We start from the raw sequence: 26,825 nt of genomic DNA, 5'->3' as shown, positions 1-26,825 counted from the left end.
ACAATCCCCTGGAAATGCTGAATGTCTCATTACTGGGAATGATTAATCCAAATTCTTTGCCTGATGTGGCAAGTGAAATTTTTGCATTGAGTGAAAGGTACAATGATACTAGGTGCAATGATCTTGAAGTATCCTTCTGACTCCTAATACACACAATTGTTCTTTAGTAGAATGGAAAACATTAATAGTGAAATTTTTGGAAGGTAGAGATACCAAAATGGCCTCATCTCATGTGAAAAGCTGGCACCTTGGTTTAGGGGAGCCTTGTCATCTTTAGCTGCTAATTTTCAAAGTAAAAATTAAATTCAAGGAGAACAGGAACTAAGCAAAAGCCACTCTGAATAATGGACACACACACACACACACACACACACACACACACACACACATGCACAGCACTAATTTGGAACTGTGAGCCTGTTGATAGTGAGCAAAAAGATTTGAAGCCAAAGTCTTGGTCTTGGGAGATGATCTGTCTTACTATAGAGATGTAATCTATTAAAATCTTCATGGGCTCTTAATTTGACAGTCTCCAAATACAAAATATGAGATATACATTAAGTATTCTCAAGATACTAAAACCAAAACATTAAACTTCAAATATATCTAGCTGCACATGCAGTTTTCCTATAGTAACTAATCAAACATAATATGGTAACCTCCCAAATTAAAGAACACATGGACTTGCATGCTATCTTTGGATTTGGGCATGCTCAGTTGCTGGAAAAAAAGTGACATAAAAACTAAAACCATATAATGCATTTTGTAGTGACTAAGTGGTACACTCACATCTGAATTAAATCTCAATTGGCATATGTTGCATGAGATGATTTGCTTTCTCCGGTGAGGAAGAGGAACCCCGAATGTATGGTTTATCACAGCTTTCTGAATAGGGTCCATCTGTAAGGAGAGAAAAACACACACACACACAACAGATAGAAATAAGGTTGTCAGTTTCACTGAATGCTGCTTATTTCATTAAATCTGCACAGCTCCTATCTACTACTTAAACTATAAAAATGATTTTAGTCTAAGAAAATGCATTTCTATGTTCTTGGAAAATAGTTAACAGTAAACCCAAAACATAGTATGATAAGAAGATGAAAAATGTTCCCACTAGTGTCTGTACACTAAGTGCTTTTCTCATTTAGGACAAACAATTGCCACAGTTTGATAATATTCATGTGTAATTGAAAGTTTATGAAAACTCAAGTTCTTATTAGTGTGGGCAGTCTATCACAGAAATGTGTTCATAACATTGTCCGAACCTGAACTTCAAACCACACTCAAGTATGAATATTAATAAGTACTTCTATCCAAATTTAGTCTCTGTTTTGTATCATATACACCCTAAAAGTACAGCATGAAAATCTAGTTTTGCAGCAGTGGACACAATGATCTACACATTAGCCCACTTGGCAGTCCATTTTTGACCACCACCTACAAGCTACATGTCAATCTTACATGGACTGACATTGGTAGAGTCAAAGTGTCTAGGCAAAATTTCAGTTATCTCCACCACCGTTCAGAACATAGTGTATGACAACAAGCTCAATGTCACCAGTCCAATTCTATTAAATATAATATCTCATTACCAAGCACTGTCCTTGGGGCCATGTACCAAGATCCCATCAATTAGCCTCAGATCAAAATTTAGGTCTGCATTGTAATCCGTGGATGGCATCTTTGGTCACTTGTGTCCAACTTTAAAGCTGGGATGGTGTTTAACTATTATGAGTCATAAAAATTACTTAGCATCATTCTGTGTGCATGAAGAAACCAATAGGTATAGATAGCTACATGGTATAGGATGTGGAAGGGGAAAGTTAACACGAACCTCTAAACATTTTTGACATGATTATATGTCATTTAAATTTTTCAATGTTATATACATATGCACATGCAGACATATATGTATCCATAATGTCTATAGAATATTCCCCTACTCAGGAATTCTTTTCTTGTTTACTGTTATTATTTCTTTTTGTCTTACTAACCCAAGTGGGCCTTGAATGTAATGTATCTCAGGCTTGTCTCAAATTCATAATCTTTTTGGATAAGCTTCCTGAAGATAGGACTATAGATGTGCACCACTACATTTAGCTACAAACTCTTTTCCCATATTCATAAACCTCACTACAAAGGTGGCTTGATATAGCTTGAAAATGATGTAACACATAAGAGTGAGGAATATGTCTAAGAAATGATGCCTAGTATTCAATTTGCTACATATTAGAAATCACTAATTATCCTAATCAAAACATTGGTCAATTTTAAATTGCTGGAGCCAGTCAACTGGTCCTATGTACTTGCTGGTAGGTAAGCCACAGTTCTGGGTTCTGACATTTACTATTCTTCAATTGCTTGTCTAATCTAGCACTTGAAATGCACGTTGAAAATGGCACTCAGTGGTTATTAAATATCTTGTGCCTCAGCTTTGCATTTACTCAACAGTTATACCAATTGAAAGAACTTATGGGCATGGCCAAATTAATCTTCTGCCCTCCTTAAGTTGATAATTTTAAAGGGAAACAGAGTATACATATATAGTGTCCAAGGCAGGTGGATCAAAGCTTTTGAAGCCAGTAAATACTTCTGCATTGTGAAACCCTTTTTAAAAGAGACAAACAAAATAAGACATATGACACTTTTTTTCCCCCAGATTCTCGATGTAACCTACACTGTTCCAGTGATTTTTATGTTCACTTCCCAGTACTAATAAGTTACAAGGTCCCCTCCTCCCACTTACTGCTCAATGTTACCATGCTGTTTTCTTAAAATCCATTCTTGGGTATTATTTGCATGTAGTAAGACTCACCAATGTGAAATGTGAGGCTCAGAAACAACTGGTCCACTTTCTGTCACCACATTTTAATTTTATGTAGTACATATAGAATAGAGAGGCTTGTGTACATTAAAAATTATTCCTGTCACCAAATTTTTGCCATTTCCCTGAGTTCATATAAATGGTATTACAGAGCATGTAGTCATGGTGTCTAATGTTCTTACAGCACATCATGCCATCACATACAACCACAGCTTCATCCTTTTTAAAACTGAGTAGTGTCCCTTCAAGTGGCTATATCACAATGTATTTTTGCACTTAGAAGTTGGCATATATTTGCACATTAGCATGGTTTGCAACACATTCTATATATTTCTTCCATCTTGACAATTTAAAATCATTCTTGAATTCAGTTATGTTCTTTTATCTATGCACAGATAACTTATAAAAAAGGGTAGACCCTGTCCTTCACTTGGGCCTGGGAAAGGTGATGGATCTGATGTAGAATTCTTCTCCATATATGCTGCCATGTTTTGCATCCCAGCCAAGTTTTTATCACCCCCTCAAGCCCTACTCAACCCTGTTTCCACAGAAACAATAACAGTGAACCAAGTACGAAACCTTAGATGCCACACACAGCTCACTCTGCTTCCTGGGGTTAGTCTCACCCCTTCAACATGCCATCCCATGCATCTATAGCAAACATGCAGAATTATTTCCCCTGTACCCTTCAGGTGAAAATAGAATGAGGCTGCTAATTCATAGAACTTGGTCCCACTGCGTTCTGTTATGAATGTTCAGTGCACAAAACAGACCCATGTCTCTCAGGGCAGAAAGTGAATTTTTCTCATCACCCATTGAGCCTTAATGATTAATAATTAAGGGCTATTACAGTTCCCCTGTAATGGTATTTTAAATTATAAACATCCTTCATATTTTATCAAAGATTTCCTCTGTAAATATATACCACCCGTTTTTAATCTCGCAATGGTGAACAGTGTATTATTTTGGTCTTTCTATAATACTGGAGAAGCAGTATCCATTGGGTTGGATACTGTGATTTTTGTGGAAAGTATTTCAGATCCAGATACTGCTGGCAAATGTGACATGCTGTCAAAATTATTTTGCTTGGATTAAATGGTGCTTTGAACACTGTGACTATAAAATCAGATTTCAAGATGCAAAGTGGCATATATTTCATCAATTATTTTATTTCCCTATATACTTGGGAGTGTTAAATGAATTGCATCTTATAAATGGATGTCAAAGAGAATAATTGATATCATCAAAAATTCTTTAATTTCAGAGTTCTAGATAAATTTACTGCTAACACCTTTAACAGTGAATATTAATAATAATGTCCTATATATAAATGCATACAATGTGTCAATATGAAGCAAAAATTTGAATAATAACCAGTTCCACTACCAAATATCAATTGAGTGGCACATGCCACAATGTGCAGTAAAAGCATAATCTACTAACAACCTGGGGACTTTCACACAGCCACTTAAATCATTTTCCTAATGTTATGAATATCTACCATATTTGCTTACAAAGAAGGTCATATACATTTTCATCCCACAAATCATAGGATCTCATGTGTTCAATAACTGCATCTTAAAGTGTGTGCATATCATCATCAGAGTTCTACACAATGGAGAAAAAAGGCTGCCGGCATGTGAATGACACATAAAAATAGGGGTTCTTGGGTCAATGTGCTTTTTTAAAAAAAACAGAAACCTAACAGATATTGATAGTACACAATGGGGAATTAAAGTCTTACAGACACCTACAATAAGTATGTTCAAATGATGATTCCACAACAGTGTAAACACAGATGTACTCTTTTGCTTTTAAATTTGTCATCATTTTCCAATGCAAACAATAGTGTGAGAAGAGAAATTTATTGTGAAAATGTGAATGAAATATTAAGATTCCTATGTAAATAAAGGACACAGAACAAACACCATAATACAGACAAACCTCATACATGGAGCCTGGAGGCATACACCAATGACACACATGGCACTCAGGAGAAAAAGTGAAGGGATGGCAAAAATCAATGTGGTAAACAGTGGCACAATTGTCTGATTTCTAAATAGGGATATTTTAAAGGGCAGAATTTCAGAATTCATTAACTTGGTCCCAAACACAAATGAAAGAGAAGAATGACACTCTACCTATTGCTATGCTGGCCTCATCTCTCGACTAAAATTACATTTCAAACTCAGCCTATGGCCTTATTTACAGCCAAATGAGAATGTTTGTCTTCATTTAAGGCTTAAGACCCTTTGTATTTCTATATGAGGCCCACGTTTTCATTACTTCCCCTCTGGGCTTTGTGTTAAACTGATATATAAATGAGCATATCCCAGGGTCTCCAGCCCCACAACCAGTCCTCTGCTCATGAAACCATTTCATGTAAGTATGGAAGAAGCTTGACCCTAAGTTACATTTCTGCCCTGAGATATCTCCTCTTTCTTTGTTCTATTGTTGTGGCTTTCAAACTTTAAATCAAAGAATAACAGCATAAATACCAGGATGTCTAGAAATGTAAATGTCCTTCTGCTGATATTTCTAGAAATTCCGAACAACACCAATTCTACTCAGAAACACTTCTTAGGTGCTTCAGGTCCATGAGTGGTATTTTATTTCAGCTTTTTGAAGACATGTTGATGTCCCTTGCTAATGTCACGGGACTAGTAAGTGCAAAGCCAGCTAATACTCAAAAAATTTCAAAGCTATCTTTGGCATGCTTGGGTGCCAAAATCAATAGTTTTTCCATGCATCAACATCTACAAATTTGTGTTCTCTTAACACATACCAATAACTACGTATCTCAACAAAGTGAAGTACTTAAAGTTGTGATTTTACCCTGAAAACATGAAACAGCAATGTACCATGCAAGCTACAATAACAATAACCCTGGAAAGATATATCTGCTGGTGACAGGAATGTTATCCAAAAGCTTCTGACTGGATTTAAAGTACACATGGATGAATCTCATAAGCATAGGCAAATTAAATAAGGATAGGAACTATAAAACTTTAGGTTCCAATTAAGTAGCCTAAGGACAGGAGCCAGGGGATCCCAAATGCAAAGGGTGACCCTTGCTCCCCAGAGAAGGGAGAAGGGCAGATGCCCCTCCTTTTCAACACCAAGAGTCCCACACAGGCCTGACAGCACAGAGATATAACCAAGGTTTCCTGATGAGAAGACTGGCCATTTCTCCAGGCCCCTTCCACTGTGTTGAACTTTCATGAACTTACATGAACATACTAGACTTACATGGCTAGTCTTTCAGGTGACTAAGCTTCACCCTGAAATCTAGTTTAAAGGGGTCACTGTAAAAATGGAGAATTGCTTTCGGGAATTACATAATGTTAGAAGATGCCTCTCAGGAAATGAAGACAAAAGCAAGTCAAATGACAAGACAGATGCATTTTTTAACTTAACTCTGTACCAAATATTTTTACTTAACTTCCATTGTCTTATTTACTAGTAGAATACTATAGAATATAATTTTCCTAAATGTGTGGGACATCATTATTTAAACTGTATCTACTGTTGGATATTTAGGTGTTCATCAATTTTAAATGGCCCTATACTGGCCATCTCCATGCATGTGTTACTTCCTAAGACCAACAGAGTCTGATACACTGGAAGAGCTGTAAGGTTATATTTTATTCTCTTGTTCATTTGACAAGACACTCTATGCCCCAAAGGAAAAGCACTGATATAAAAGGGATAAGAAATCAGATCATCACATCCCAGATGTAGATTCTCACCAGTATACAATGCTAAATATAACCATGAAAGGTTATTTGCCCCCAGATGAGCAGTAACAGATAGTTTGCTTGATAATTGTTAAAGTACTGCACACATGCCTCTAGCTGGTGATATTGCCACCTGAGCCTTGTGAGTAATGACTGGGGATATAGGCATCTGTCACCTGGCATCACTAGTTATTTTACTCACATTTCTCACAGATCTATATCTCCAAATGGAGTGAATAGGTGCTAGATTAATTCTAAATGATCTTACTGTATGTACAAGGAGCCCATTGCTGGGCCAGACACACAGAAAGAAGCCTCATTGACATAGCTGCTTCTGCCACTGTGTCTCATCAATGACAGGCAACCCACTCTCTGCCAACAGCAGGAAACTCAGATGGTGACTGACCTGTTATCCAGAGCAGCCCAGGGAGAGAATGAATTCAACCACAAGAAGATTTAAACTATTAATGAAGAAAATAATGACAGCTAACAAAAATTAAGCACTTAAATGGAAGGTTCATTGTCCATAAGGACCCATGCATCACAGTGAATGATGTCCTCAGGTTAATAGTGGCACCTTTATTCCCCTTCCCCTCTAAAGAAAGATGTATTTTTATTTAATTGCATGGCGTTTGTGCAGGTGTGTGTATACATGAGTGTGGTACCCATGGAAGCCAGAAAGGGCATTAGATCTGCTGAAGTTGGGCTTATAGGCAGTTATGAGCTACCTGGCATGTGAGCCAAACTAATGGCCTTTGCAAGATAAGCAAACACTCTGTCTATATCCATCTTTGTTCCTCTTAAACCTCAAAAAAAATTTAGGTAACCAAATATGTTGATGCTTGGAGCAAGACTCCTCTAGATGTGTGATTTAAATTCAAGACCTCTAACACCTTTAATCTTTTTAACTCTTTAAATATTTACTTATTTATCATTTGTGTAGATGTATGCACATGTAGCATATGCCACACTACACTAGTGGGGGTCACAGAATACCTTGAAGGAGTTGGTTTTATCCTTCCATGATGTGGGGGTCTAGGGATTGAACTCAGGTTATCAGACTGAGTGGCCAGTCTCATTAAGCAATGAACCATCTCTGAACCTTATCATTTATTTATTTATTTATTTATTTATTTATTTATTTATTTTTGCGTGTTTTGAGACAGGGTTTCAGAGGCTGTCCTGGAATTAGCTCTTGTAGACCAGGCTGGTCTTGAACTCACAGAAATCTTCCTGCCTCTGCCTCCGGAGTGCTGGGATTAAAGGTGTGTACCACCACTGCATGGCTAATCTTATCATTTTTAATATTATTTCATTCATTAATTATTTTGTGTTAGAGTGTGTGTGCATGCGCACATTGCACGTGCATATGCGGGATGGCAATAATATTGAGATCAGAACAACTTATCTACTCCTACTATGTAGTACTAGAGATCGCAATCAGGTAATCATTCTTAATGGCAATGACCAGCTGAGCCAGCCATACTGCCTGCCATAACAAACTTAACCTTAATTGCTATATTATTTTGTTGCAAAATTTCTGAACAACAACAAAAAAATGGAGGAAATGTCTGTAACATCTAAATAAAGACAGTAGTTCAGATTATAGACTAGCTTTAGAAAGCACAATGTAAAAGTTAAATTAATGCCAACAAAAATTGTTAACATTAAGCATCAAAGTATAGAAGTATAAATGGATGTCAAGTCAAAACATAATATTTCCTGTTTATTGAAAAGTGAAAGTTGAATGAAGGATGTATTTTTCACATGGGTGTTAGGCAAAAGTAAGTCTGACGGTAATAAAGGAACACCTTCCTTCTCTTGATTTATTTTTGTATGTTTTTGTTTTTTATTTCTAGACAGGGTTTCATTGTATTACCATTGCTATCCTTGAACTCACTCTGTAGACCATTCTGGTCTCGAACTCACAGAGATCCACCTGCTTCTGCCCCTCAAGTGCTAGTATTAACGGTATATGCCACCACTGCCCAGCAAAGAAACACATTTCTCAACACACACAAATTGCTCAAAAAATGGTTTTGCAAGCCAAATATGCATGCAAATACAGGAATGACTTTATCTCCTCATTGGAGAAAATAGCATTTTACTAAAGTCTATGGACACTGAAAAAGAAGAAAATAAGGTAGAGGAAGCACACTTCACCATCAGCTTTGACTATAGGATGTCTTAATCAAAGGAAAAAAAGTAAACTACCATTATTTCTCTTACCTAATAACTAAAAGAGGAAGCTTTGGAAACGAGTGGGGCAGCCAGAGCACTTCTAACTAACACAATCAATTTTCATCTCAGAGTTTTGTGAACCCCAAGGATCAAGGAGAAAGGAAAGAGTTCAAGGAAGTATTACATTCTGAGACAAGAATAGAATCAAATTGAACTGAGCTCTTATTGACCAACCTACCAATTCTTTAAGTAGTTTTAAAACTTCACAAAATGAAAGTTGTGATATCTGTAGAAAAAGTAAACAATGACCTTAGCATGAACTACACTCCTGCTTCTTTTTGTTTAATTCAAAAACACAATTTGGGAGATAGAAATTTTTAAATACATAGTTTCTCTTGTTTCTTTACATATTTACTTTTATTATACTTCACTGTTAAAGAAAGGAAGTTCAAAGATACCTGATGTCACTTTCACAAACTTACTTGTAAATAACCCGTATGGTCTCTTCATGCCTAAAAGCTTCAAGAAATAAATATACCCATATATGCATTTCAGTACCTAGAAATATCTTCAGTGTGCAGTACACTTCATCCTACCACAGGATATAATGAACCATGTACATTGCTGTTTTATTTGTAATAGCAACTAGAAACATCCTATGTGTCCTTCAACATAAGAATGGATAAAGGTGGTACATGTACACAATAGAGTATTTTTGGCTATTAAAAATGACATCATGCATTTTCAGACAAATGGATAGACTACAAAAAATCATTCTGAATGAGGCATTGCAAACCCAGAAAGATAAATTTGATGTGTATTTTCTTATATCTTGATATTAGACACTAAATGATAATCAAGCTCCCATTGGTAGACCTAGAGAGGTTAGACAGAGAGGAAGAATACACTCAACTCCCTGGGAGGGGAAAATAAAATAGATTTTATGGAAGAGGAGGTGGAGAGAAACTGGGATATGTAGGGGGAGAAGAAACTATATACAAATTATATTATGTGCGAAAAGAAAATATAATTAATATAAATCTATTTAAAATGTTAGCAAGAAAACCAAAAAGTACACATTTCACTTAGTGTAATTTCAGTTGTTTTTTACTAGGTCTAATTCTTGCAATGAATGTAAAGTGGCATGGGGATGATCATGCTAAAACTCTAACATCCAAATAAAATATATTAGAACAGCCATGAAGAATAATTGATTGTAGACTACAAATGGGTAAGAAATCTACTTGAACTGAGACAACTGTGAACATACTTCTTAAAGAAACTAACTTCAGTTCAACACTGCAAAAGATACTAAGATATAATGGCATCATTCTTTATGGATAATTACATCTATATATAATAAATCTTGCTTTGAAATACTCATAAGATCTACCATAGCTTCCCAGTATAATCCATATTTCTGAAGTCGAATTCAGCTGAGGAACTGTTCAATGCAAGAAATATTTGGTAATTGTCAAAGGGGAGGATATTCTGACTCCTCAAACAGTAGTTTTCACTATGAACAAAACAAGTCCACTATCTAAATACTTTGCCTTTATTCCATACTAATATATGATATCATGTATTAAGTTCTCTCCACATTAAGCCTTTATTTGCTAACAAAATAATTTTTCACTATTGAACTGACTCCTTTGGATGCTTAGATGCAAGACACTACAGTTGAGTTGCTGTAATTGGGTACCTCTCAGTACCACGGAATCATTATAAATAAAATTTAGTTTATTAAAAACCTGTTAAATAATAAGGAAGTTACTAAAAAGCCTTAGCATGCATGGCACAGCAATTCTAGCATAACAAATTGGTACAGTCCCTCTCTAGATCTTATATTACAGACCCAGGAAATTCAGGAATTAAGTGATAATGAAGCATCTTAATTTATTTTACTGGGGTTTATTCAACCTAATAGAAGCCAGATTGCTAAGAGAACTGTACTTCAGGGCTCAACCTAGACAAGGCTTCCTATGAGCTAGTTCCAGAATGAGTTCAGCAGATGACATTAATGTCATCATTTTCCTAGCCCTTAAAGTATCTTGTGTGTTCTAGAAATAGCAGCATATTTTCTCAACAAATTTCTCTGCAACATGGAGAAAAACAAAGTGGATCCTGCTCTCCTAGAGAATCAGAACTCTGTTCCAGCATCTATATCTTGCTGTTCACATAAGCCTCTAACTCCAGACCCTTTCCTGGACTCTGAAGGTACTTGCACTCATGTATACATTCATACACATGTATACACATTTTTGGTATACGTTTTATTAAAGATTAAAAATTCTTTAAAACTATCAACTCAAACAAAAATGTATTCATTTTTTATTATCATGAGCGTTTTATTTTCCAGTCATTTGATATCATTACACAGAATGTTAATATGTTTAGATATCCCAACACTAAAAATTAGAAAATTTTAATATGCAACCATCAATATGCTTCATCTTTTATCCACATTCCTTAACAGAAATGATCTAAGTTTTTATTTGAATATACTACTTTTATTTCACAATATGCATAGCACTGTTTTATTTACATACTTGGTTCTATACATTTGAGTTGGGGTCTTAATTTTGCTTCTTAAAATTATCCATTTTCTTACATATTTTGTTCCTCAGTTTCTAATTCTCAAGCTTTTGAAGCTAATCTTACACTTAAATATTCACAAATTTCCAGGTAAAGTGTCTATGTTGGCTTCCACCCATCCTCAAGACACTGTCCAGGTGTCACACTGCCTTTGGCAAGCTGATAATGAATGCCATTGTTGTTCTTCTATCGTCAGTGTTGGAGTCTGCTGGCTGGGTGATGTAGTAGTATTCATTTCTTTCCCCATGGTTCTAAAACTACAAATCTGAGCTCATTCAATTGCACCATTTTTAGATTTGTACAAAGTAGCCCACATTTTCTTTTCTATTGCATGAAATATAAAAGACCCAGAGATAGATATTGGGGTTCAAGCTTCAAGCTGAAGATCAGATAAATGAAGCAGCTGGGCACTAGCTCTCACCTTACCTCAGACTGAAAGGTGATCCTGGTTCCACCAAATCTCAAACTTCTGCTCTCCTCAGTGTGGCTGGAGAATCCCTAGACTTCAATGCATTCCTATCCTCAGTGTGATTGGAGAATTAATGTCTCCTATTCTCAATGTGGCTGGAGAATGAATCCTTCTACCTTCAATTAGACTGGAGAATGAATGTTCGATACTGAGACCTTGCTCCTGTCTGATATACCTCCCTCATGCTATGATTAAAAATGTGTGATCCTAGGTGCTGAGATCATCTTTTTGTGAACTGTTTCTCTTTAGGACTGGATCAGACTTAAGTAGATTTGGGTGGCCTTGAACTCATAGAGATCCATCTACCTCTTAAATCTGAGTTCTAGGATTAAAGGTGTGAACCACCACCTCCTAGTTTCTGGCTGCTGGAATTAAATGTGTGTGTCACCACTGCCTAATCTCTACAGCTTGAGGCTGACTTTGCCTTCTGAAACCTCAGGGTAGCTTTAATAAATCATAAATAAGATATCACCCCACTTTTCTTTATCTGCCACCTGACATATAAAACACCACACTTTCCTATTGTTACATTTACACTTAAGATAATACAGTTTACACCTTAAAATAAAACAAATTTTCTCTCCTCAACCAAGTTCCCTTTTCCTGTTTTCTCTGGCTTATGCTATAGTCATCGATATTTATCTACAGATACGAATGATAGACCTTTTGGTTTTGGCCCCATTCTTTCTTCACTTACCTCTCCAGGCACTTCCATTATAGGTTTGGCGTACCCAAATGCTGAAACTAAAGATTTCCTTTACTCATTTATTGGTGACACAATTCCCCTTTATTCTTGTGCAGCTAATTTTTATATCATTTTGAAATAAAACAAGATTTCTTGAATGTGTTTTTTAAACATTTATTTATTTTTATTTTATGAGTTTGTATGTTTGGCTACAGTATGTGTGTGTGTGTGTGTGTGTGTGTGTGTGTGTGTGTGTGTGTGTGTGTACCAACAGAGTCAGAAGAGGACTTCAAATCTCTGTACAGATATCTAATTGTGAGCTTCCATGTGGGTGCTGGAAACCCAAGATGAGTCCTCAAGAGCAGCAAGGGTTCATAATTCAGAAGCCTCACTCCTCTGTCCCATGGAAAATGTTTTAAAAAAGAATCTACTGAAAAATAATCTGGGATGGTAAAACTGCCCTCTCACCTGAAATACTTTAGTATTTAAGCCTTTTGAATGAAAGTTTGAAGGTATGGATGACCACTACCCACAGTTTATTATGAAATCTATTTATTTAAGCATTTAGCCTTCCAGACACTATTTTAACGTGAATAACGTGATTAGAATCATGACTCTCCTAACATCTGCTAGGAAATCTTAGTGAGAACTGCCTTCCTCTTAGGAAACACAATTTTTCTCACAACAAAAAATGATATATGCTAGGTAAAGCCCGGTTTGCATCCTCCTCTGCTAATTGAATTGACACTGAATTTTAAGTAAACGTTGTAAACAAGTTATCCAATCTCAATGAGTTACAATTTTATTTTGCAAATGATTCTTAGCTCTCAAAAAGATGAAATAAAGAAAATACACTAGTGCTGAAGAATTCTGCTAACCACCTGAAAAAATGAGCTGGCTGTTATCACTTCTACAGTAGTGATAGAAGATAAGATGAACACACTAGGATTCAAGTGCCACACTTAATTTGAAGTTAAAAAGAAAAACTACAAAATATTAAACAGCAACTGATCATCCCAGTGTATCAACTGGGTAACTGGACCAAACTTTCCAGGGGCCTTCTATTGCTGGAATCTATATTGGAATAAAGGAGGTCAAAATAGAGCTAAAATAGATGAAAGGGATAAGCTAAACAGGAAAATGAGGAGATGAGGTTGGTTCTAAAGAAATACACTGTCTTGAAGTACAAACCTGGCATTCTCAAACATGAAATGACCTTTCTGAATGCATCTGCTAAGGAAAGTTGTGTGTGTGTGTGTGTGTGTGTGTGTGTGTGTGTGTGTGTGTGTGTGTTTGTGAATATATGTACACGTATGAGGGTATATGTGCCTTGCACATGTGGAGGCCAGAAGAAAGCATCAGAATACATGAGTTACAGGTTTTAGCCAAATACTTGGCTTATTGCATAGGATTGGGATCTGAACTCTGGTCACCATGACTGTATACCAAGTACTCTTATTCACTGCACCATCTCTCCAGCCATACCAGTTAATTTTTTAGCCTGAGGAAAAAGTACTGGAGGCAGACATATTAAATGAAATTAATGTGTAATGTACTGGAAACAGAGCTAGGTGTGTTCCAATTCTATAAAGATATCAGATTTTCAGAATATATTATCCTCCCAATATTGTAATTCAACAATGAAATGAGAATCCTCAAGAATACACTGTATCAACATTGAATAATCTGATAAAAAGTTGAGAAAGGGAACTGGAGACAAATTGGTTAGGTAGAGAGCTTGCAACAGCTTTAAGGTGCTCAATGCAAGCAAAATGGACTGAATTTATGTTGGCAAGATGGAAACAAGTCTTTTCCATGGACACCAGAACTTCTCTGTGTCTTTCTAGAAGTTGGTTCAAGAAGGGACATGATGCAGAGAACAAGTGAATTGCTCAGCAAAAATAGGACATCTTTTTTATCACACACTGTCCTCACATAATTTGGGGATCATTGTACAAGAGTCAGAGGATGAGGATAACTACTTGCAAAATAGCATTTCTGGACATAATAGTGGTACTTGCAAACTCACCCAGCTATGGCTGCCTACACATCATTTTGGATTTCACTTCAACTACTTCAGGACCTCCCTGCCAAACTTCATACCCTCTTTTGATAATCCATTAAGTCGAATTGGTGCTGCCCTTTCCATATATGCATGGATATAGAATGATCTACTAGAGCATGGGCAACCTACTGCAGTCATTTTGTTGAAGAAAACTGACTGTCGCTTCCCCAGAAGAAGTGTACAAGAACAAGCCAGTCAAAATTCCAGAAAAGACAGGGAAAATCTCACAAAAGCTCACTGAGTTTAACTGAGCAGCTATGGAAGGCGAAGGATATTGGGGTTCTCTGCATGCACAGATCTAATGCTGAGGTTGCTTCCCAACACTCATGGGAGACGTGCCTACTTAAAGCAATAGCTGCTTTCCCATACATTGCACATATGAGCTAGAACATCTCAGGAGCCCAAAAGGTCAGAAAATGCCCCTAGTACTTCAACAAAGGAAATCACTAAAGATGGCTATGACAAATGTTAGACACTTATCCAATACACATTCAACAGGAGCATAAGCCAAGAGTGACAATTCTGTTTATTGTCCACTATCCTTGATCACACAACAGAGCATCTCCAATCAAGTACCAAGAAAAAACTACACTTAACACCTATTTTTTCTTCTTCTTATTAATTTCAACCTATTTTTGTGTGTATTCTTTTTTCTTTTAGTTCCCTGTGATTTCTCCATTTGCTCTTTTTATTACATATTAGGAGAATTTTCACTTTGTCATATTGTTTAAATATGTCAAAATGTTTAACATTATATTTTAGAGATGTATTTTTAAATTGTCAATTATCTCTGTGTATCTGTGGGAATAAATACATGAATGCAAATGCCCAGGAGTTACAGGTGGTTATGAGTTGCCCAGCATTGTTGTGTAACCAAACTCAGGTGTTCTTGGAGAATAACAGAAGTGCTTAATCACTAAAGCATCTCTCCAGCACCTGAAATATGTAATTAAAGATGGTTTCCCTTCACATATTAAATTTTGTGTACATTTTTATTACCAAACAATCTTTTTCTTTCTTTTTATATTCTTTCCTTTGTATCCACAGTACCTAACTGCCTATTTTTCCTCTGTCATATTTCACTAATAATCTGACTTTATCCAAGTATTTGTACTGTATTATTTTGTATTGGTTTGATTTTTGTCAGGTTAATTTTTTAACTCAAATTTTAATTCTTCTCCTCCCTATTTTCATCAAACTTTGCTTTCAAATTTTCTCATTGTTGAAAAGTCTTTTGGCATTTTTCTAATGAAGAAGTATTTTCTAATCTCTTTCCTTTTTCTATCCCTCCAATAACAGTATTCTCTAACCCTTTTTCTTTGTCTTGTATTTTCACCTTTCCTGTCCTCCTTCCTTTATCCAATTCACTTGTGATTGCCAGTTTTACCCTAAATAATATTTTGTTTTACCATTTTCTGGTTCTTACTTATTGGTGATGTATTCATGATTTTTAATCAGTTTTAACCCTCTCTATATACCTTACCATTTGGTGTTATTGCTAGTGTAACCCCTGTCTCCTCTCTGAGTGGTCTGGGAACTAAGTTTTCTAGAGAAAGCTGTACATACCATATGGAACAACAAAAAATAAGCACACTGCATCATAGAAACACAAGAAATATGAAAAGCATGGCAAAAATCTCATCCAAAACATCATAATCCTTCTACTACTGAACTCAAAGATGATGAATCATGTAAGAGACCAAATGAAGATTTCAGGAGTTTCTTAGGAAAACATGATAGGTGACTTTTAGGATATACAATCAAGCAGTTGAATTTTACCCATGATATGGCAGACAATAAAGTGATGGAGGAAGTCAATGGCATGGATGAGAAATTTACCAAGAAAATTGAAATATGAAGGGAAGGAAAAAAGAAATAAAAGAAATGAAAACCTCATGAAACACAGAAAAAACAAAAACATAGTGGAAAAATTGATCAAGGAAAGAAAAAATGTCAGAGAAGGAGAATAAGCATGAGGAAACACTGCATTCATATCAGCAAAGAAAAATAATAAAAGATCAGGATCACAATATCCAACAACACTGGAAAACTATCAAGAAACAAAATCTAACAATCCTCAGGATAAAAGGAGCTGTGTTTAAAAACTAGAAGGATAGAGAGTCTGATTAATAAGATTATAACAGTAATAATTCCAAAAGAAAGACATGGGTTTATGAACCAAACCAAAAAAAAAAATCCATTTAGGATCCCAAATATACATTACTGGAGAAACTTATGGTGATATAAAATAAAATATTATGAAACACTATATGGTAAAATTGTCAACTCATACAAAGACAAACTTATGAGAAGAGCATCAGAGCTCTCATAAGCAACATAAAAGCCAGCCAAGGGAGGATGATACACTTCAAACCCTGAATGTAAACAACAGGCAAAACAGATTGATACACCCAGCAAAACAATCTTACAAAATTTAAATAAGGGAGTATAAGATAAGTACGGCCTTAGCAATTCCATGATGATTAAGCTGGTACTACACAAAATACAGAAAAACAATACTATAGTCAAAGGAGGATGAAAGACACTTGCAATCAGGAGAACACAGGAAAAATGTCAATTCACTTGATGAAGAAAGGTAAAAGGAAATCTGTTATATCCAACACAATAAGCCAGAAAATCCCTAATATAAATAAGGAGGTAAAATAGAACAAACAGTAATCCAACCAAACAGAACAACCACAGGAATGAGCAAATGTTTCTTAGTAATAAAGTTAGATGCAAATGGTCTCAACTCACCAATAAAGAAAGACAGAAAAGAGGGCTGGATCAACACATTAATTATATCCAACTCTCTTTCTCTCTAAGAAATACCATAGTGGAAAAGAGATCCACAGACTTGGAGCCAAAGAAGCAACATCAATCTTCAAAGAGAATGGAAGTTAAAAAGCCGTCTGACATAGCTATTCTAATATCCAACAAACCAGATCTCAAACCAAAAATTAGTCAGAAATAGTAAAACCAACACCAGTACATAATAATAACAGAAATGATTCATCAAAAAAGATAAAAAAATGCAAACACACATAACTGCAAATTGAGAATTCTAATTTCTCAAAACCTCTAATCAGCATGAAAAGTCTGGTTCTAATACAATAATGGTGGAGATGTCAATATCCACTGTCATGTTTATACTGGGCATCTGAATTAAAAAAAAAAGAAGATGAGGTGATAAAATAACTCACCAGATAAAGGATAAATTTGAGTCCCACTTAGCTTAAAGACCTGAGTTCATCTCCTTTCTTGAGATGCCTTGATAGAGGGAGCCAATACAGGTTTGAAGAGAGGTCTGGCACAGGGGAATAGTTAGGGAAGACACAGGGCTGACCCCAACTAAGAATCCAGGCAGTGGTGGAGAGGCTGCCTTTGATGCCAATCCCCTAAAATGAGATTGATGACTACCTTGGCTACCATCCCTAGAGCCTTCATCCAGTACCTGATGGAAGCAGAAACAGGAACCCACAGCTAAACACTGAGCTATAGCCCTGGAATCCAGTTGTGGAGAGGGAGGAGGGGAAGCAAAGGAGTCAAAACTATGCTGGAGAAACATGCAGAAACAGATTACCTGACCTAATGAGAGCACTGACGCCCTAGTCATAAAGCTGGAGAACCAGCATTGGACCCAGCCAAGCCCTCTGAATGTGGGTGCCAGCTAGGAGGTCAGGGCAGCCTATTGGACCTCTAACAATAGAGCCAGTGTTTATCCCTAGAACACAAATGGACTTTGGAGACCAATCCCTATGGAGGGATACTATTGCAGCCCAGATACAAGAAAGAGGGCTTAGACCCTCCCCCAAATGATGTGAAGGACTTTGATGGTACCCAGTTGAGAGCAGAACTACCTTTGGGGAGTAGGTGGGGGGTATGTTGGGGGAGGTAAGTGGGAAGAATGGAAGGGTGGGAGCAAAAGGGAATGGGGGGATTGATATGTAATTAAGAGTGCTTCTAAAATATTTTTAAAGGAGAGAGAGAGAGAGAGAGAGAGAGAGAGAGAGAGAGAGAGAGAGAGAAAGACAAGAAAAAAAGACCTGAGTTCAATCCGTGAGGTCTACATGGCCAAAGAAGAGTACTGACTCTCATAAACTGACCTCTGCATTCCCCATGTGTGCCTTGATATTTGTGGATGCATACAGGACACAACACACACAAACACATACACACACACACACACACACACACACACACACACACACACACACACACAAAAATCAAAGTTAAAGTGTCCCATAGGTCAGATGGAATTAACAGGTACCTACAGAACATGCTGTCCAAAAGAAATGGAGTACATTTTCTGTACATCAACCCAGTGAAGTCTGCAAAACAGAGCACATTCCAGACCACAAAATAAATCTTAAAAATATCCTTCCTCACAGAAACAAAATTTTCTCATAATTTATCAGATCTTATAAGATAAAATTAAACTACAATTCAATAGCAAGGAAAAATAAAAAACACTATTCAGCCACTTCAAAAATAAATAATATATTATTGGATGACTACTGAGCCATCACTAAATAAATCAGGAAGGAAATGTTAAAAATTCCTCAAAGCAAATAAAAATGAAATCAGACTCATCAGCCCTTTGGAGCATAGCTAAAGCACCTCTAAGAAGAAAATGCCCAGTTACAAATGATGAAATTAAAACATTTCAAGAGTGCAAATAAATACGCAGTGTTGCACCTCAAAGTATTAGAGAAACAAGAATAAGAAAAACCCAAAATCAATCATCAAAAGATAATAAAGATAGGACAGAAGTTAATACAGGAGAGCTTAAAGAACATATCTGAATTAATCAAACACAAAGTTGTTTCTTTGAAAAAGGAAATAATATTAGCAAATGTCTAAAAGTCTAATAAAGAGAGATGACTCAAATTACCAAAAAAAAGTTATGAAAAGGAGGCATGACAACAGAATTGAAATCCCTTTGACCATCACAGAACACTGTGAAACCTGTATTACAAAGAAAATGGAAAATCTAGAAGAAATGTAAATGGGTGCTGTAGCTTACTAAGATTAAATAAAAGGGTATGTTGATAGATACATAATAAGCAATGTGATTAAAATGATGATAAGAAGCCTCCCCCTCAAACAAAGTCCAGGATCATACAGGTTCAATTGTGAGTTCTATCCAATCATTAAGAATGAGTTAATACCAATACACTTTAAGCTGTTCTACAAAATAGAAAAGCCCTAAATAAAAACAAAATCCTCCAACATCCTTATATCAAAATAAGATAACAATAAAACAATACAAAAAATAAAACTATAGGACAATCTTTCTAGATAATCATTGATCTAAATCATATGCTTCCTGGCTTGGTTCCCTGTGGCTTGTTTAGCTTGGAATCTTCTGCCCAGGGATGACATCACTCACAATGGGCTGGGTCCTCCAACATCAAGCACTAATTGAGAAATTGCCCTAATGCCTGCCGACATGTCAATCACATGGAGGATTTTCCCCATTGTGGTTCCTTCTATTCAAATATGTCTGGGTTTATGTCAGGTTGACAAAAATGAATCATCTTACATACAAAAAAGTCAAAGAATTGCTAATGAATTTTGTTAGAGGAGGCTATACAGGACTCATAGTAGAAGCAAAGTTGCCAGTTCAGGACAGAGTCTTTCTCCTAAAGTCTCAATAGTTTTAATCAATTCCTTCCTAAGATCTTAATGTCACAGTTGAATAAAGAAATACTGATGAATAATAATTATTGACTTCTTACAAAATCTTACCTTTATTTAAAAATTCATGATACTTTATGATTTAGTTTTTTAGAAAGAGTAGTACCAATGTTTAAAGATAAGGGCCAGCTGATTAATTGAAGAATCTATGAATAATTTAACTATCTCTGGAAGAACAAGAAGTATTCATCAGTGGGCAATCTTAGGTAGATAATTCATAAAATATATTTAAAGAGAGTGAAGAAAGAACTAAATATGTGAATGCTATATCATATCTATGGATAGAAAGATTCAAAATAATGAAAACTATTATACTGTTGCTTCCAAATTGAACTGCCAATGTAACATTAATAATAATAGTAATAAAAACAATGAGACTTGGCAGAATAATTCTAAAATTTATACAGGAGAAATGGGGATCAAGCATAGAAAAGTTTCTATTTTAAAAATGAGAACATGAACAGCCCATGCTCAGTTGGGTAAAAAGCTTTCTTATAAAGGTATAAGTCTATTGAGATGGTGATATTCACTCCTAGAAAGAGAACAAGACTCTGGTAAATACCTGAAGTGGATCTGCTGTGAATACATTATATGGCCATTCAGAATCTCTGCACAGTAGCTGTTAGCGAGCATTGATAATGGATTGGGATTTTTCTGTAAACAAAACAGGGAGATCTCCTTCCTAGAAGCAAGGCATGGTGCCACCCACCTGTAATTACACTCATGAGGGGGAGGCAGGAGGATCCTGAGTTTGACTGATCTGAGCTACATAATGAGACCTATTTCAAAAATGACAGTAATAATCACACATAACTTCATCTTTGCTGTGCCCATGTGCTTGCTACCACATAAGACGGATATATAAGTGTCATAAAAATCAGTTAGAATGAGTCATTAAAAAATTATCACCTAGAGAAAACATTGTAATTGGGTTTGTACCACATACCGTAAAGACTTAAATGGGAATGGAAAAGTAATTTCACAAGACACAGTGTCCTTAAAGTAAGAAAACTCTAAATATTTTAATTATTACTGCTTTTTCCACTATGGGGATTGAACCCAATATCTTGTACATGGTAGGCAACTGCCATACCAAGGAGCTATTTTCTAGAACTTTTACATTTTAAAAGACACAATATCTTGCAAAGTTGCCCAGCATGGTCTTAAACTCATCTCTGTCCCTCAAGGAAAACATTTTTAAAAGGAGAAAATGAAAGAGAAAGTTCAATTTTAAAAGAAATCTGTTCTCCAAAAGTCACTGTAAAAAGAACAAAGCAACAAGTACCAAATCTGACAAAGGGTTAAAGTCTGTCACATACAATGAACTCCAACAATTTAGTGAGAAAGAATCTGTGGTGACTTGAATGAAAAGGTCCCCATAGGCCCATAGATTTTAATACTTGGTCACCAAGGAGTGGCACTATATAAAAGGATTAAGAGGTGTGGCCTTCTTGGAGGAAGTGTGTCACTGTGGGACTTGTTTGGAGTCATCACTTCCTACTGCATGAAGAGGATCTGGATGTAGACTTCTCTGATACTTCTCCAACAGAACCATGTCTGCCTTATGTGCCACCATACTCCTTACCATGATGATAAAGGACTAAACAACTAAACAATAGACAAGCCCCAATTTAATGATTGCTTTTATAAAAGTTGCTGTGATCACAATGTCTCTTCACAGCAATACAACACTGACTAGGAAAGAATCATAATCTAATAAAATGGCCATTCACAGATAAGGAAGAGTTTATGTTCAGAAAAAATATGAGAAATTAATTTATCTTGTTAGTAAAGCTGATTTGGATTTTACTATTGAATTTATTGCCATGATGTTTTAAAAATATACAGCAGTTCTGAACATTGATGAAGATATAGGAATACAATGATGCCTTGAACCTCTAGGGAGGGGCTATAAAAACAAGACCACTTTCCATAACTTCTATAGAAGGTAAGACCCTAGCACTAGGAAAAACAGTGATTCCATTCCTAAACAGACTGTAGAAAAACTCTATACAGTTATGTACAATAAAACAATGTGCAGGGTGTACATGAGTGTTAATAGAGTTTGCCTTTGTAAATAGCAAAGATACAGGCATCTCTAGGAAGTAGAACAGGTCTGTGATCTATTCATACAGTAATCATCTATGAAGAATGATGAGTAATGAAGTATAGGTAAACATTTCCATTGGGATGAATCTCAGATAGTACCATTGAGTGGAAAAATAAGTGTGTGTGTGTGTGTGTGTGTGTGTGTGTGTGTGTGTGTGTGTGTGTGTCTGTGTGTAATGTGGTTGTCCCATAGTGCCAAACACAATTAATACATTATCTGTTATTCAAAGTATATATTTAGGTACCTTTGCCTACATACTTTGTATTTATTCTTTGAAAATTACAAGCATGTATACAATGAATTCTGATCATATCCACACCTGTTACCTCTAGCTTTCCTGTGGGTCCCTATAATACTGAGCAATCCCAATTCTTTATCCTCTCTTATTTTTTTTTATAGCCAGTTAGTGCTGCCCATACATCCATCAGTGTGGAGTCATTATCTGCCTTATATAGATGCTAATAGTAGTCATGCCACAAATAAAAGTTACTCATCCTCCTGCAACAGCTACCAACTGCTCACAGCCCCTCAGTTAGTGTGGGGTTTCAACTGTCCTTGCTTGTTCCCTGCTAGTTTTCACAGTGTTGATCTTGTTCAGGGAGCCACATGTGCTGTGGGCTCCTATATGTGCAACTGTCATACCAAGTCCAAAGGATGGAATTTGGCAGCTCTCCTTCCCATCATTCCACTCTTATATTCTGTTCTTCCCTCTTCCATGATGTTCCCTGATCCTAGGGATAAGGTGTCCCAAGAAACTTGGTTTTTTATTTTCTTTTTTAAAAGATTTTGTAAATTAATTTATGTTTACATTCCAATCCCAGTTCCACCTCCCCCCGTTCTCCTCCCCTTCCCCCCAGACCCCCTTCCCATATGCTCCTCAGAGAGGGTAAGGCCTCCCCTAGGAAATCTACTAAGTCTGTCCCATCATCTTGTTGAGGCAGGACCAAGGCATCTCTCCACCCCGGACACCCCTGTGTATAGGTGGAGCAAGGTATCCCAAGATACTTTTTAATATAATAAAAATTAAAATAATGAATGAGACTCATTTCTCTCATGTTTGTTTTGTTGTCTTTGAAAGCAAGTCACTTTTAATCTAGGCTAGCATCCTAATCCTCCTTTCTCAGCTTCCAAAGTATTGGTATTACAGGTATGCCTGACCAGACAGGTCAAAAATTGAGGTATTTTTAAGCAAGGCCTTTCTGTGTTGCAGAAGCTGCCCCTGACCTCAGGATCCTCCTGCCTTATTCTCCAAAATGCTGTCATTAGAGGGCTGTGCCACCACCACAGACTTGAAGAGTGATTGACTCTGACAAGGAAGCAAGGACCTGAGAACATGAACAGCTTACAGCAAGAGCACAAGTTATGTGAAAATGAGTGTTCAACTCAAAAATCCATGAAATTCAAGACAGTAATGAATGCAGCTCAAAACAAATTTGTAAACATAAAATATTGTGAGGCTGCTTTTGTGTGTGGCTTTCAATTGAATGTCTTTCTGGCATGAACTTTCTAGATGATAAAAAATTGTTAAAGTAATATCACACTTAATAAGTGTATCTCTGGTCTCACTGGAGCACATAAGATTTCATAGAGCACATTACAGAAACTTGTTGCTTCCAGTGTGTTATCCTCTGGGAGCAGACAGCTGAACTGGTACCATCAGATGTTGCATGTGCTTGTGGTAGTAATTGGGCAAGAAAACACAGCACTTATCAATAATGTTTAACCTACCATTGCAATCGATAGGCGCTTAACTTTATTTAAAAGACAGGTAAGTATTCTTCTTTGATTATTAAAAGTACTTCTACACCTTGATTGTAGCTCATACTTCACAAGCTGCACTTCAAAGTCAGCCCTCTGCTTCCCTCTACACTGGCAGCTAAAATGTGAAGGAGTTCAATCCCAGCTTTCTGCTTTCCTGTCAATTATTTTTATAACAGAAATAAGCACTTATCTGTCATTGTTTTGGTCTCTGCATGGCTTCAGCAACATCTCAAGAGACATAGAACCCCAAAAGATAAAGTACAGATGAAGAAAGATTGCTCAATGGTGAGAGGAGAGATGGGTTTTTTAATTGGAAGGAGGGGTGTCTAGGTACTCCACATAATTTGGAGAACATTTTTGCAAGTTTTCAAAAATTATAATCTAGGGCCTTATACTTGGTGGTGTCAAAGATTGTGTCATGAGGTAAAAGCAGCAGAACTTAAAATCTGTCTTTCCAGGAACACATTTTAAGGAACAACTGAGATTCTGCTGAAAATCAGTAGATAGGTTGTCATCTATTTAATGGGAAAATTCCTAACCATTTGCTAATGATGGGTTTGTAAAATATTTACAAAGAAGGTAGCAGATATAACATCTTTTGAAATCAGACTATTTCTAAAACTTTTTTTCTAAATATTTTTAATATTTCTAAAATTATTTGTCTTACCAGACTATTGCCATGAGAATAGCAGAAACAAGTTGTATGGGAAGAAGTTTGGAAAATATAGATGTTCATTTTAAATGCCATGATTTGGTGATGAACAGCAGCACTGATGGTGAAAATGTGGCAACTTTTACTAGAGGTATTGAAGACAAATATGAGGTTACTGAAGAAATGGCTTCTTTATGACCATTAAAAGACACAACTAAACCAAGAGATTAAGACACAGCATCAAAAAGATGTCAAAATTATTTTCTTTGTCTATTGTCAATGTGCCTGGTTTATTTACTGATGACACACAATAATGTTAGTTAAGAGAGCACAACTAACTCATGTTCAGTGAAGTATTGTTACATATTGGTACAACAAGGAAAGTTATGCACAGGGAAATTAAAACTGGTTGGTGCTAGGCAAATTGTCATGAAGAATGAATTTCATAAGGGACAATGAATCAAATTATTTCCAATTCCAGGATTTCCTTAAAAGTAATGAGGCTGATAACAGTGGCAACATTTGCAATTTGGAATAAGATGGTCAATGCTAAAAAGATTTTATGGGAGACTTCACATCCTCCTCTAGTCTCCATATACTGGTAGACAACTTCAGAAGTCTTCATCTTTACTAGAGGCCAGGTCAGATCTAGAGACCCTGTGTAAGACTCCCCACTGCCCACTAAACCCCGTTTAAGCTCACCAAACAACCCCAGACTACACACCCTCCCCTGGGCTTCAATCCTGGCTCGAAACTTAAAACAAAGTCTTCTGCTTTACTGGAGACCGGGCCAAATCCAGGTAACCAAAGTAATACACCACCCACCACCAGCTAACACTCCTTAAAGTGTGCCTAACAACCTCAGAATACATCTCCTCCCCCGGGCTCCATAATAAGGCCAATACACCAGAGTAGTCCTAGAGACCCCAGGTAAAATAGGGACAACTGCCCAATAAACCCCCTTAAGTCAGCCCAACAACCCCTTCCCCTGAGCTCCATATCCTGGTCTATAACTTAAGAAGAAGGCTTTAGTTTTACCACAGGCCAGATTGGATCTAGGGACACCAGCCCTGGCCGAAAACTTTTGCTACACTGGAAGCAATACTTTACAAGGAATCCCAAGAATGTACCCAGAGCTCCAGAGTTTACATAGGTACCCAAAACCCTAGAGATTTTGCAGGCCTCCAAAACCCCAGCAGAAACACCCTACTGGACCTTCAGACTCACTAGTTACCAAAATGTTTGGCCACTTAGGCCAGAAGAGCATGAAGTAAACAGAAACCAAGGAACAAAACAGATGAGCACAGAAATTAACACCAGGACCTATTATCATCTCAAATCAGATACCTAAACACCACTGTAAGAACACAGTAAATGACAAAAAGGGCAATATGGCACTACCAGAACCAAGCTATCCTATGACTGCAATCCCTGAACAATCTAACACCGCTGAAGCTCAAGGAAATTACTTTAAAAATAACTGTAGGAAAATAATAGAGGCCCTTGAAGAGAAAATAAAAGAAAATCCCTTAAACAAATTGAGGAAACAAAAACAAAAATGAAGAAATCATTAAATCCCTTAAAGAATGTCAAAAGCCAAAAATAAATAAATAAATAAACAGGTGAAGGAAACAGCTCAAGAATGGAAAATGAAAATAGAAGCAATAAAGAAAACACAAACTGAGGGAATTCTGGAAAAGGAAAATCTGGGTAAGCAAATGGGAACTGCAAATGCAAGCATCAACAACATAATACAGGAAATGGAAGAGAGAATCTCAGGTGTTGATGATAGAGAAAATAGATTCATCAACCAAATAAAATGTTAAATCAAAATATTCATGACACAAAACATATAGGAAAATTGGAACACTATGAAAAGACCAAACCTAAGAGAAATAGGAATAGAAGGAGAAGAATGCTAGCTCAAAGGCCCAGAAATTATATTCAGCAAAATCATAGTGGAAACTATTCCCAAAAGAAGAGGACATGCCTCTGAAGATACAAGAAGCTTATAAAACACCCAGTAGACTGGACCAGGAAACA

The 26,825-nt window shown here is 36.4% G+C and overlaps 1 protein-coding gene across 1 annotated transcript in view; it reads right to left on the bottom strand.

The window, feature by feature from the left end:
- The window catches only part of Znf385d (zinc finger protein 385D), a 262,576-nt gene that overhangs the window by 144,994 nt on the left and 90,757 nt on the right, over positions 1-26,825 (bottom strand). Inside the window, exon 2 of the mRNA XM_035452553.1 lies at positions 790-900. Within this exon, the coding sequence (XP_035308444.1) occupies positions 790-900 (111 nt within the window). The remainder of the gene's footprint in view (positions 1-789; positions 901-26,825) is intronic.

Source organism: Cricetulus griseus (genome assembly GCF_003668045.3).
Source record: "Cricetulus griseus strain 17A/GY chromosome 1 unlocalized genomic scaffold, alternate assembly CriGri-PICRH-1.0 chr1_1, whole genome shotgun sequence".
NCBI classification, from domain to species: domain Eukaryota; kingdom Metazoa; phylum Chordata; class Mammalia; order Rodentia; family Cricetidae; genus Cricetulus; species Cricetulus griseus.
The sequence above is the reverse complement of the archived record's forward strand: the minus strand, read 5'-3'. Positions and strand labels throughout refer to the sequence as shown.